Genomic DNA, 14,588 nt, shown 5'->3' with positions numbered 1-14,588 from the left:
AGGAGCAGTATTATAGTAGTTATATTCTTGTACATAGGGGGCAGTATTATAGTAGTTATATTCTTGTACATAGGGGCAGTATTCTAGTAGTTATATTCTTGTATATAGGGAGCAGTATTATAGTAGTTATATTCTTGTACATAGGGGGCAGTATTATAGTAGTTATATTCTTGTACATAGGGAGCTGTATTATAGTAGTTATATTCTTGTACATAGTAGCAGTATAATAGTAGTTATATTCTTGTACATAGGAGCAGTATTATAGTAGTTATATTCTTGTACATAGGGGGCAGTATTATAGTAGTTATATTCTTGTACATAGGGAGCAGTATAATAGTAGTTATATTGTTGTACATAGTAGCAGTATAATAGTAGTTATATTCTTGTACATAGGAGCAGTATTATAGTAGTTATATTCTTGTACATAGGGGGCAGTATTATAGTAGTTATATTCTTGTACATAGGGGCAGTATTATAGTACTTATATTCTTGTATATAGGAGCAGTATTATAGTACTTATATTCTTGTACATAGGGGGGGCAGTATTATAGTAGTTATATTCTTGTACATAGGGGCAGTATTATAGTAATTATATTCTTGTACATAGTAGCAGTATAATAGTTATATTCTTGTACATAGGAGCAGTATTATAGTAGTTATATTCTTGTACATAGGGGGCAGTATTATAGTAGTTATATTCTTGTACATAGTAGCAGTATAATAGTAGTTATATTCTTGTACATAGGAGCAGTATTATAGTAGTTATATTCTTGTACATAGGGGGCAGTATTATAGTAGTTATATTCTTGTACATAGGGGCCAGTATTATAGTAGTTATATTCTTATACATAGGAGCAGTATTATAGTAGTTATATTCTTGTACATAGGGGGCAGTATTATAGTAGTTATATTCTTGTACATAGGGGCAGTATTATAGTAGTTATATTCTTGTACTTAAGAGCAGTATTATAGTAGTTATATTCTTGTACATAGGGGTAGCAGTATTATAGTAGTTATATTCTTGTACATAGGGGCAGTATTATAGTAGTTATATTCTTGTACATAGGAGCAGTATTATAGTAGTTATATTCTTGTACATGGGGGGGCAGTATTATAGTAGTTATATTCTTGTACATAGGGGCAGTATTATAGTAATTATATTCTTGTACATAGTAGCAGTATAATAGTAGTTATATTCTTGTACATAGGAGCAGTATTATAGCAGTTATATCCTTGTACATAGGGGCAGTATTATAGTAGTTATATTCTTGTACATAGGGAGCTGTATTATAGTAGTTATATTCTTGTACATAGTAGCAGTATAATAGTAGTTATATTCTTGTACATAGGAGCAGTATTATAGTAGTTATATTCTTGTACATAGGGGGCAGTATTATAGTAGTTATATTCTTGTACATAGGGAGCAGTATAATAGTAGTTATATTGTTGTACATAGTAGCAGTATAATAGTAGTTATATTCTTGTACATAGGAGCAGTATTATAGTAGTTATATTCTTGTACATAGGGGGCAGTATTATAGTAGTTATATTCTTGTACATAGGGGCAGTATTATAGTACTTATATTCTTGTATATAGGAGCAGTATTATAGTAGTTATATTCTTGTACATAGGGGGGGCAGTATTATAGTAGTTATATTCTTGTACATAGGGGCAGTATTATAGTAATTATATTCTTGTACATAGTAGCAGTATAATAGTTATATTCTTGTACATAGGAGCAGTATTATAGTAGTTATATTCTTGTACATAGGGGGCAGTATTATAGTAGTTATATTCTTGTACATAGTAGCAGTATAATAGTAGTTATATTCTTGTACATAGGAGCAGTATTATAGTAGTTATATTCTTGTACATAGGGGGCAGTATTATAGTAGTTATATTCTTGTACATAGGGGCCAGTATTATAGTAGTTATATTCTTATACATAGGAGCAGTATTATAGTAGTTATATTCTTGTACATAGGGGGCAGTATTATAGTAGTTATATTCTTGTACATAGGGGCAGTATTATAGTAGTTATATTCTTGTACTTAGGAGCAGTATTATAGTAGTTATATTCTTGTACATAGGGGTAGCAGTATTATAGTAGTTATATTCTTGTACATAGGGGCAGTATTATAGTAATTATATTCTTGTACATACAGTTATATGAAAAAGTTTGGGCACCCCTATTACCCTTAAGCTTAATGTTTTATAAAAATTGGTGTTTTTGCAGCAGCTATTTCAGTTTGATATATGTAATAACTGTTGGACACAGTAATGTTTCTGCCTTGAAATGAAGTTTATTGTACTAACAGAAAATGTGCAATCTGCATTCAAACAAAATTTGACAGGTGCATAAGTATGGGCACCTCACCAGAAAAGTGACATTAATATTTAGTAGATCCTCCTTTTGAAAAAATAACAGCCTCTAGTCGGTTCCTGTAGCTTTTAATGAGTTCCTGGATCCTGGATGAAGGTATTTTTGACCATTCCTCTTTACAAAACAATTCCAGTTCAGTTGAGTTTGATGGTCGCCGAGCATGGACAGCCCTCTTCAAATGATCCCACAGATGTTCAATGATATTCAGGTCTGGGGACTGAGATGGCCATTCCAGAGCATTGTAATTGTTCCTCTGCATGAATGCCTGAGTAGATTTGGAGCGGTGTTTTGGATCATTGTCTTGCTGAAAGATCCATCCCCTGCGTAACTTTAACTTTGTCACTGATTCTTGAACATTATTGTCAAGAATCTGCTGATACTGAGTGGAATCCATGCGTCCCTCAACTTTAACAAGATTCCCGGTGGCGGCATTGGCCACACAGCCCCAAAGCATGATGCAACCTCCACCAAATTTTACTGTGGGTAGCAAGTGTTTTTCTTGGAATGCTGTGTTATTTTGCCGCCATGCATAACACCTTTTTGTATGACCAAACAACTCAATCTTGGTTTCATCAGTCCACAGGACCTTCTTCCAGAAAGAAATTGGCTTCTCCATATGTGCTTTTGCATACCTCAGCCGACTCTGTTTGTGGCGTGCTTGCAGAAACGGCTTCTTTCGCATCACTCTCCCATACAGCTTCTCCTTGTGCAAAGTGCGTTGTATAGTTGACCGATGCACAGTGACACCATCTGCAGCAAATTGATGCTGCAGCTCTCTGGAGCTGGTCTGAGGATTGTCCTGGACTGATCTCACCATTCTTCTTCTCTGCCTTTCTGATGTTTTTCTTGGCCTGCCACTTCTGGCCTTAACAAGAACTGTCCCTGTGTTCTTCCATTTCCTTACTATGTTCCCCACAGTGGAAACTGACAGGTTATATCTCTGAGACAGCTTTTTGTATCCTTCCCCTGAACAACTATGTTGAATAATCTTTGTTTTCAGATCATTTGACAGTTGTTTTGAGGAGCCCATGATGCCACTCTTCAGAGGAGATTCAAACAGGAGAACAACTTGCAAGTGGCCACTTTAAGTAGCTTTTCTCATGATTGCATACACCTGGCTATGAAGTTCAAAGCTCAATGAGGTTACAAAACCAAAAAAAGTGCTTGAGTAAGTCAGTAAAAAGTAGGTAGGAGTATTTAAAACAAGAAAATGATAAGGGTGCCCATACTTATGCACCTGACAAATTTTGTTTGAATGCAGATTGCACATTTTCTATTAGTACAATAAACCTCATTTCAAGGCAGAAACATTACTGTGTCCAACAGTTATTACATATATCAAACTGAAATAGCTGTTGCAAAAACACCAATTTTTATAAAACATTAAGCTTAAGATTAATAGGGGTGCCCAAACTTTTTCATATAACTGTAGTAGCAGTATAATAGTAGTTATATTCTTGTATATAGGGAGCAGTATTATAGTAGTTATATTCTTGTATATAGGGAGCAGTATTATAGTAGTTATATTCTTGTACATAGGAGCAGTATTATAGTAGTTATATTCTTGTACATAGGAGCAGTATTATAGTAGTTATATTCTTGTACATAGGAGCAGTATTATAGTAGTTATATTCTTGTATATAGGGAGCAGTATTATAGTAGTTATATTCTTGTACATAGGAGCAGTATTATAGTAGTTATATTCTTGTACATAGGAGCAGTATTATAGTAGTTATATTCTTGTACATAGGAGCAGTATTATAGTAGTTATATTCTTGTACATAGGGGGCAGTATTATAGTAGTTATATTCTTGTACATAGGGGGCAGTATTATAGTAGTTATATTCTTGTACATAGGGGCAGTATTATAGTAGTTATATTCTTGTACATAGGGGGCAGTATTATAGTAGTTATATTCTTGTACATAGGAGCAGTATTATAGTAGTTATATTCTTGTACATAGGGAGCAGTATTATAGTAGTTATATTCTTGTACATAGGGGTAGTATTATAGTAGTTATATTCTTGTATATAGGGGCAGTATTATAGTAGTTATACTATTGTACATAGGGGCAGTATTATAGTAGTTATATTCTTGTACATTGGAGCAGTATTATAGTAGTTATATTCTTGTACATAGGGGGCAGTATTATAGTAGTTATATTCTTGTACATAGGGGCAGTATTATAGTAGTTATATTCTTGTACATAGGGGCAGTATTATAGTAGTTATACTCTTGTACATAGGGGCAGTATTATAGTAGTTATATTCTTGTACATAGGGGCAGTATTATAGTAGTTATATTCTTGTACATAGGGGGCAGTATTATAGTAGTTATATTCTTGTACATAGGGGGCAATATTATAGTAGCTATATTCATGTACATAGGGGGCAGTATTAGTTGAAATTTGTATAAATGTAAGCTAATTTGTGTTCTGTAGAAGTCTATCATATTTTTCTCATTCCTGAGAATATTACACAGAAAATGGTAAATGGCAGAATATTAATTTTGTATTTGCTGTTGTTACATTTTCTGTTTTTTTCTGCTTCTCCTGTGTTATGTGGTTTAGCGGTTTGTTCTTCTGTTTGCAATTGTAATAAGTAACTGAGAGAACAAACAGTAAACAAGACAATGGCTAATTTAAAACATGCAAAGAAAATAATCATTCTAATGTACTTTGTCATACATGTATTTTTGTTTCTTCTTTTTTATGTGGCTACCATATATCATTTTCTGCCCCTTCAATAGACCATATTAGCATTAGCCAATCCAAACCTTAGCACCAATTATTAAAGGGGTTGGCCTAAAAGCAACAAATACTAAATGTCATGGCATTTGAAACAGACTGGATTTTGCTGCCTAACAACAACTACAATATTTTAGATAAAATTGTCAAAGAGAATTTGTCATCAGAAAATGATCTGTTAGTTCAGGTTTTATTGTTAAATTTAAAAAAAATGTTTTCGTTTTCATATTTCTATATATTTTTTAAGAAATATTTAATATTTATGTAAATAAAAAATATGAAGATTTTCTCATAATTTCTAATAATAGACTCCTGCTTCATGTTAGGCACATGGACATTAGTAGCAATAGACTCAGACTGTTTGTACTAAAGCGTCATCTGAGCATACTCTAATCTGGGCAAGTGTCATTGTACAGGAGGAGGAGGAGGTGAGCTGTGACATCACCTATTGTGAATGGTGGATCCTGTGTTATCTACTGTATATAGAGGTGTTATCAGTCATTGTACAGGAGGAAGAGGAGGTGAGCTGTGACATCACCTATTGTGAATGGTGGAGATCCTGTGTTATATACTGTATATAGAGGTGTACAGTTGAAACCAGAAGTTTACATACATTATATAAAAGACACATTTGCATGTTTTTCTCAATATCTGACATGAAATCACAATAAACCTTTCCCGTTTCGGGTCATTTAGGATTACCATGATGTTTAATATTTGCCAAATGCCAGAATAATGAGAGAGAGAGAGAGAGAGAATGTTTTAAGGCATTTTTATTACTTACTGCAAAGTCAAGGGTTTCCATACATTTCATTAGTATTTGGTACCATTGCCCTTAAACTGAATGACTTGGGTGAAACGTTTGGGATATCCTTCCACAAGCTTCTCACATTAGTTGGTTGGAATTTGGTCCCATTCTTCCTGACAAAACTGGTGTAACTGATCCAGCTTTGTAGGTCGTCTTGCTCGCAGCCTTTTCAGCTTTGGCCATACGTTTTCAATAGGATTGAGATCAGGACTTTGTGATGGCCACTCCAAAACATTGACTTTGTTATCCTTAAGCCACTTTGTTACCATTTTGGCAGTATGCTTTGGGTCATTGTCCATTTGGACGACCCATTTCCGCCCAAGCTTTAACCTCCTGACTGATGTCTTGAGATGTTGCTTCAGTATTGCCACATAATCTTCTTTTCTCATGATGCCATTTATTTTGTGAAGTGCACCAGTCCCTCCTGCAGCAAAACAACCTCACAACATGATGCTGCCACCCCCGTGTTTCACAGTTGGGATGGTATTCTTAGGCTTCCAAGCTTCTCCCTTTTTCCTCCAAATGTAACGATGGTCATGATGCCCAAAAAGTTCAATTCTAGTTTCATCAGACCACAGGACATGTCTCCAAAATGTAAGGTCTTTGTTCCTGTGTGCATTTGCAAACATTAATCTGGCTTTATGATTCTTTTGGCGTAATGGCTTCTTCCTGGCAGAGTGGCCTTTCAGTCCATGTTGATACAGAACTCGTTTCACTGTGGTTATTGACACAATATTACCAGCTTTCGCCATCATCTTCACAAGGTCTTTGGTTTTGTCCTTGGGTTGATATGCCCATGTAGTACCAAAGCACGTTCATCTCTGGGATACAGAACCCGTCTCCTTCCTGAGCGATATGATGGCTGGACATTCCCATCTTGTTTGTACTTGTGTATACTTGTTTGTACAGATTAATGAGGCACCTTCAGGTATCCTGAAATTGTACCCAAGGATAAGCCAGACTTGTGCAAGTCCAAAATTCTCTTCCTGATATCTTGGCTGATTTTCTTTAGACTTTCCCATGATGCTACACAAAGAAGCAGTGTGTTTCAGGTGTGAATTAAAATACATCATCAGGTGTGTCTCTAATTAACTCATATGTTACAAAAAAAAACCAACTTATCTGAAGCTTCCAAACACATAGTAACATAACATAGTAACATAGTTTTTAAGGTTGAAGGAAGACTAAGTCCATCTAGTTCAACCCATAGCCTAAAGTGTTGATCTAGAGAAAGGCAAAAAAAAACCATGTGGCAAACACTAAGCTCCACATTGGGGAAAAAAATTCCTTCCCGACTCCATACGACAATCAGACTAGTTCCCTGGATCAACGCCCTATAAGGAATCTAGTATATATAACCTGTAATATTATACTTTTTTAAGAAAGGCATCTAGGCCCTTCTTAAATTTTAATAGTGAATCACTCACTACAACATCATGCGGCAGAGAGTTCCATAGTCTCACTGCTCTTACAGTAAAGAATCCGCGTCTGTGATTATGATTAAACCTTCTTTCCTCCAGACGTAGAAGATGCCCCCTTGTCCCTGTCTCTGGCCTCAGAGTAAAAAGATTAGTAGAAAGGTCTTTGTACTGTCCCCTCATATACTTGTACATAGTAATAAGATCACCCCTAAGCCTTCTTTTTTCCACAGTAAATAACTCCAAGTGTAATAACCTGTCTTGGAATTGCAGACCCCCCAGTCCTCTAATAACCTTGGTCGCTCTTCTCTGCACCCGCTCTAGTTCAGCTATGTCTTTCTTATACACCGGAGACCAGAACTGTACACAGTATTCTAAGTGTGGTCGCACTAGTGAGTTGTATAGAGGTAAAATTATCTTCTCCGCATGAGCATCTATGCCTCTTTTAATGCATCCCATTATTTTATTTGCCTTTGCAGCAGCCGCCTGACACTGGCCACTAAACGTGAGCTTGTCGTCCACCAATACACCCAGGTCCTTTTCAGTGACAGTTTTGCCCAGTGTTTTACAATTAAGCATATAATTATACATTTTATTTCCTCTGCCCAAGTGCATTACCTTACATTTATCCCCATTAAAGCTCATTTGCCATTTATCAGCCCAAGCTTCTAGTTTACATAGATCCTCCTGTAATATAAAATTGTCCTCCTCTGTATTGATTACCCTGCAGAGTTTAGTGTCATCTGAAAATATTGAAATATTACTCTGTATGCCCCCTACAAGGTCATTAATAAATATGTTAGAAAGAAGCTGGCCCAATACTGACCCCTGTGGTACCCCACTGTTAACTGAGACCCAGTCTGAGTGTTTTCCATTAATAACCACCCTTTGTTTCCTATCACTGAGCCAGTTCTTAACCCACTTATATATATTTTCCCCTATCACCATTGTTATTATTTTATGTATCAACCTTTTGTATGGAACCGTATCAAAAGCTTTTGAAAAGTCCATATACACAACATCCACTGCATTTCCTTGGTCATCATCCATGACATCATGTTATGGGCAGTCCAGAATTGTTTAAAGCCATAGTAATCTTAGTGTAGGTAAACTTTTGACTTTGCAGTAAGTAATAAAAATGCCTTAAAACATTCTCTCCCTCTCGTTATTCTGGCATTTGGCAAATATTAAAAATTATGGTAATCCTAATTGACCTAAAACGGGAAAGTTTTATTCTGATTTCATGTTAGATATTGAAAAAAACATGTAGATGTGTCTTTTTATATAGTGTATGGAAACTACTGGTTTCAGCTGTATATAGACCAACCCATTTAAATAACATTTGGCAGCAGCTATCCGAGATACTTTTGTCAATCACTCTCGTTGTTAGACAGTAAAATCTCTAGCAATCAGTCTGTCTCAAATAAATCTGCCAATTAGCTCATAACTAGCCAAAAATCTAACAGTTTGGATTTTTTCAATGTTACATCATGTGTCTCAATATGACTCCATTAACAGTCATTAAATGCGGGTTGTGCAGCACTTATCACCCTATAGCCTCAGATCAAAGCGGTTGTCGTGCATTTTTTTTTTTATCCAGAAAAAGCTCCTCACATGTCCTCAGGCTGTGTCTAACATTGCAGGTTAGTCCCATTTCTCTTAAACAGGATAAGCTGCAATACCAGACTCAGCCTGATGACAGAAGGTGGTGCTGTTTCTTCAAAAAAAAATCTACTTATTTTTTCTGAAGTCTTTAAAACCTCGTTTTATATTATTTTCCAAGCATGAATTCATTTAATAGAAGAAAACATTAGGATTCTGTGACCAATGAGAAAATACTTAATCTGTCATCCTCCATGATATGCGATATCTCTTTACCCATTAGCTGAATACGTCCAGGATCTGTGTTAATTATTAATTTCCTTTTAATTAAGAATTGCCTGGCTATTATGTTACCAGAATGGAGGCTCGCCCCTATTTAGAGGGACATTTTGCTGCTGTCGCGTGTCATTTTGCTGGCGGTTAATGGAATGTCACGCATGACTAGCGAGAGGCCGTAAAAGCTTTATCCAGTAATAACTCCGTTACTCATGCAATATGTAATATATCCTAATCCTATTTCAGCCGATTACTTTGTGTGCTGAGATGGAATTATTATTAGCGTTGGGAATAAATGAGTCAATTCCATATTTACATGACAATGCCATATCTGGTGGGATAGGCTGCGATGGGATGGTAATAAGTCTGGAAACGACGAGGGATGAAATGAACGCAACGAGAAGCTTTCTAGGCAACATCTTAAAAGGCATTTAATAATTCTTCAAGCTTTAGATAATATTCTGTTTATTCTGGGTTTAATAAAACATGAGCTTTTACTCCAAAAGGTGCAAATTCAAGAGGACTTGAACTCTATAACGTCACCTGTTGGAAGCAGCAATCCTATGAGTCACAATCGACCCTTTAACGAGCCTTGCAATATGACTTAGGATAAAAGCCAAATCAGAATCTCAATTTTCAGACACGGTGTTTCAGGCTGTTGGCCCTCATCAGTGCAAAGTATGAGATCTGATTTGGCTAGATGAGAGGCTCTGGACTGGGATCTAAGGGGTAACGTTTCTCCTTGTGGAGAGTGACATACCGGCTCTGGCATGCCAAGGTAAAGAGGCTTATTCGCCATGCAATTTGGCTTTTATCTTAAGTCATATGCAAGATTCATTAAAGCGTCGATTGTGACTTGTAGGATCGCTGCTTCCAACAGGTGGCGCTAGAGAGTTCAAGGTCTCTTCCTTTCTAAAGAGGCAATTTGCATTGCATTGCACTGCACGGTGAATAAGCCTCCTCACCTTGGCATGCCAGAGCCGTCATGTCACTCTCCACAAGGAGAAACGTTACCCCTTAGACCTCACTCCAAAAGGTGAAAACATGACCTGTAGATAGAACAGGAAGGAGTTTAATAGGAGGATTCTGCTTTTGGAAAATTTCGGTAACTTTAGCAGGAGCAAATATGGACCCCGAGAAGAAGACAGAGTTGGTTTATATCCTAGGTATTCTAATATGCAGCTTACATGGCATATTGCATAAGCTGCAAAACAGAATACATAGGGTATAATAAACCAATTCTGTCTTCTTCTCTGGTTCCATGTTTGTTCCAGGTAGGTTGCAAAACTTTCCAAAATCAGAAGTAAGCTCCATCAGTGCTTCTCATTACTGCATACACGGCGCTTGTTTAGTGCTGTGTATACAGCGACGGAGAAGGCAAAGACGGTAATAAACCATCTTTGCCTTCTCTATGGGGACTCTCAAATGAATACAATGTAGAGAAAGAGGCAGCTGTTCTGGAATAAGTTATTACGTGGCAGATCCAGATCAGCCGCCACTGATAAATGTCACCACAAGGGGCTGATTTTTTTTTGTTGTTGTTGTCTCCAGGGAATGCAACAGTTAAAATTGAAAATTCAAAAAAAAATCAAATATAACAAACCAACGAAGCTTTACTTACCGTCCCCAGGTCCAGGGCACTGTTTCTGCCATTGCTCCCAGTTTCTGATATTGACGGTCAGTGAGCTCAGCAGCTGTGTACATAGACTGCCACACTCAGAGCTGCTGAGCTCACTGATGCTGTCGATGTGATGTCAGCACCGCAGCCAATACCAGACTTGGGAGCAGTGGCAGAGACTGAGTTCTGGACCTGGGGGCAGAGAATAAAGTGGGTTTTGTTTCCTTTTTTTTTCTTTTTTTTCTAGCAAACTGTATTCTGGGATTAATATTTTCTGAAATGGGACAACCTCTTTAAGTATCCCAATAGAGAAGGCACTGATGGTTTATTACCGTCTCTGCCTTCTCTGTCGCTGTATACACAGCACTAAACCAGCGCTGTGTATGCAGTAATAAGAAGCATTGATGGAGCTTCCTTGTTCATATACAGTGGTCATGTGATCCCTGGGTATAGGGAGGGAACAAGAACCGCTGGGCCATAGAAAAAGTCATAGCATTTCCCCTGTAGCTGGGTCTAATATACCAGCCCCAGTTACAAGGGAAATAAGATGAAAATAAAAATATATCAATATATAAATGCACCAACCACTTTTATGACCTTATGGAGGGGACACAATGTGTAAAATGCATGAAAAAGAAATAAAAAAATAACAGGTATAAAATAAATAAATATATGTATGAAAAAAAGCGTCACTGTCAGTCCAATTTGCTGTTACTAGCCCAGCCCCCATAATAAAAAACTGTGTCCGATATATAGAAATATTTCTTACAGAATAGGAAACACATTTTTAAATGTACTTTAGTAATTATTTGTGATCATAAAGAAAAAAAATCAGAAAAACAGACACATATTTCCTTTTTTTTTCCACCAATAAAAAAAAGAGAGAACGTGATAGTGACCTAAAAATAAAGCCCTATGGATAAAGAAAAAGTCACAAAATTTACTTGAACATAGCTTTTTTTTACAGCTATTTAAATTACATGTACAAAACAAAATGTTCCTGGTCTTGAACTGGTTAAATTGTCCATACGTATGAAATAGTGGTCTTACATGTATGGTGGCCTCTTAAATCTCATAGACAGAAGAGGAAGGAAGGATTGGGCATGTTGGATTTTGATATGTTCCATCCTTTGTCCTTGTGGGACATGAGCAACCAACCAAGAAGCTTTTTCTCCTCTTCCCTTTGTCCTACTTGTAAAGTTGCGTAACTCCTCGTGTTCCAGAGCTCAGCCTGATGAGGAGCCATGCAGCTGTGTGATCAGGGAAATATCAGGACAAGCCCTAATCTTGAGGATGTTGGAGTGTTACAATGTAACATTTCACTGTAGCAGTAGAGTCTATTGACATCTGCTGTATGTGGATGTTTGTGTCTATACTGTGCAGTGTGAATCTGTAGTATGAAGTACGAGTTTCTTGATGTGATCTTCTGATCGTCTTCTGTCTTTCTTCCAGCCGGCTGCATTCCAACAACCTGTTCTGTGACTGTCACTTGGCCTGGCTCTCTCAGTGGCTTCGCCAAAGACCAACCATTGGGCTCTTCACACAGTGCACCGGGCCACTCCAGCTCCGCGGCCTTAACGTGGCGGAAGTCCAGAAACACGAGTTCAGCTGCTCAGGTCAGACTTCTGCTTATTTCTTACTTTTCCACAGCTTTGGAGTTTTATAATGACTTTATATCTCCTTCACGGAAATATAGTAATAATGATGTCTATAGGGAGAACTATAGAGTAATAGCGAACATGGCAATTGTGCATACACATTTCCTTGCTGGGTTATCAGCATCCTATGTAATGTAAGAACACAGTGACTGCCCCAGCAGAATAGTGAGTGCAGCTCTGGAGTATAATGCAGGATGTAACTCAGGATCAGTAATGTAATATATGTACACAGTGACTGCACCAGCAGAATAGTGAGCGCAGCTCTGGAGTATAATGCAGGATGTAACTCAGGATCAGTACAGGATCAGTAATGTAATGTATGTACACAGTGACTGCACCAGCAGAATAGTGAATGCAGCTCTGGAGTATGATACAGGATGTAACTCAGGATCAGTACAGGATCAGTAATGTAATATATGTACACAGTGACTGCACCAGCAGAATAGTGAGTGCAGCTCTGGAGTATAATGCAGGATGTAACTCAGGATCAGTACAGGATCAGTAATGTAATGTATGTACACAGTGACTGCACCAGCAGAATAGTGAATGCAGCTCTGGAGTATGATACAGGATGTAACTCAGGATCAGTAATGTAATGTATGTACACAGTGACTGCACCAGCAGAATAGTGAGTGCTGCTCTGGAGTATAATAGTGGATGTAACTCAGGATTAGTATAGGATAGGTGATGTAATGTTTTGCAAAGTAAAATGTGGGATGACAAGTCCTAGGTGATTAGCATATACTCTAATCCTTTGCATAAATGTAAAGTTGATGCTGTTCTGTGTAGCAGGAGTTTGTTTTCTCACTTTATCACTGTTTTGCCTCCACATCACACTTGATGGGGTTGAGTGATAAGAATATCAGCATGTCGTCTCCCTGGTGTGAGGTCAGCCTGGATCCCCACATTAGGGGAGGTGGCTGTGGTGTTTAGTATGTGTGTAAATGAGTAACAGCTGCTGCAGAAGAAGCCACAGCTGAGACCTCCCATTAAGCTGAATGAAGCAGAGACATAATATGATGAAATATTAAAAGTCCCCTTCTCCTGCAAGCTGCGCAGATGGGAAACATGGAGACTTGCATTCAAGCATATCAATGATGTTTCTTTATATCAGGGTCACACTAATGAATATGGAGACACCGAGAAGAAAGCCAGCGTCGCTGCGCCACCCACAAATCTGGCTCTTGTTAGACCACAACATGACCAGAGATGTGGACCTTTTCCATAAATCATACCAGCCAAATGGCTCTCTACAAACCGCAGCCTGTCTAGTTTGCATGATGAGAAGGATCATTTTTGGGGAATTTGCTGGAAAACAATCCAGAAGTGAAGTTTGAAGATCTGGGATTTCTCACTTCCATGTGTCATTTATAGTCCTGCATCCTGTTGAGCCCCGCGGGCATCAGGGTCTCCATGTGCGGCGGTACCACATCGCCTTTATACTAGCTGTCACTTGTTGAGCCCATTGCTGGTTCACCTTCATACTAAGTCTTTGTGCACATACTGTATTTGGGGACCCGCTATGGGCTCATACCTTACCCCAACATACCATACCACATGTTTATTGCTTTCGGGAGGAACACAGTTCCTCCTAGAAGCACCACTTGGTGTCACTAACAGTCACGGCCACTCTAGGTGCCGCCATTTTGAATGTGTGCCCTGATCCAAGCCGATCATCCGAGTCTCCCTTTTGCTTTAAATTATTAAAAATTCTATTTATTGATTTAGTTTTTTCTTTAGTTATAGGGGCTTTTATTTACTTGTCTCAGAGCTGAAAAGTAATACATTGCAGGGGTCTTCCCAAGTTGACCTTGAATTGCCCCGTTGGGTTGGAGGAATAATTGCTTGTTGTTTTTAGGACTCCAGGGAAAAATTTCAAAGCTGTATTCTGCTACTTCCAGCAGTCTCATAGATGATGACTAGTAAGGTGGGGCGCATACACAGACGCCACTCCATTCTAATGTGGTGTATCATTGCTCTGGACCAGTGATGATCCCAGTGGTTGGACCCCCAGCAATCAGCCCTTTCCTATAAATAAGTGATAATTTGGTGACTTGGGACATCACCTTTAGTAGACA

The 14,588-nt window shown here is 37.8% G+C and overlaps 1 protein-coding gene across 1 annotated transcript in view; it reads left to right on the top strand.

Moving 5' to 3' along the window:
• The window catches only part of SLIT1 (slit guidance ligand 1), a 382,364-nt gene that overhangs the window by 277,978 nt on the left and 89,798 nt on the right, over window positions 1–14,588 (top strand). The window contains exon 8 of the mRNA XM_073684951.1: window positions 12,305–12,468. Coding sequence (XP_073541052.1) covers window positions 12,305–12,468 — 164 coding nt within the window. The remainder of the gene's footprint in view (window positions 1–12,304; window positions 12,469–14,588) is intronic.

Source organism: Phyllobates terribilis, unplaced genomic scaffold (genome assembly GCF_046119375.1).
Source record: "Phyllobates terribilis strain yellow unplaced genomic scaffold, ASM4611937v1 Scaffold_5__5_contigs__length_657084704, whole genome shotgun sequence".
Taxonomy (NCBI): domain Eukaryota; kingdom Metazoa; phylum Chordata; class Amphibia; order Anura; family Dendrobatidae; genus Phyllobates; species Phyllobates terribilis.
This window is presented reverse-complemented; position numbering and strand designations above follow the sequence as displayed.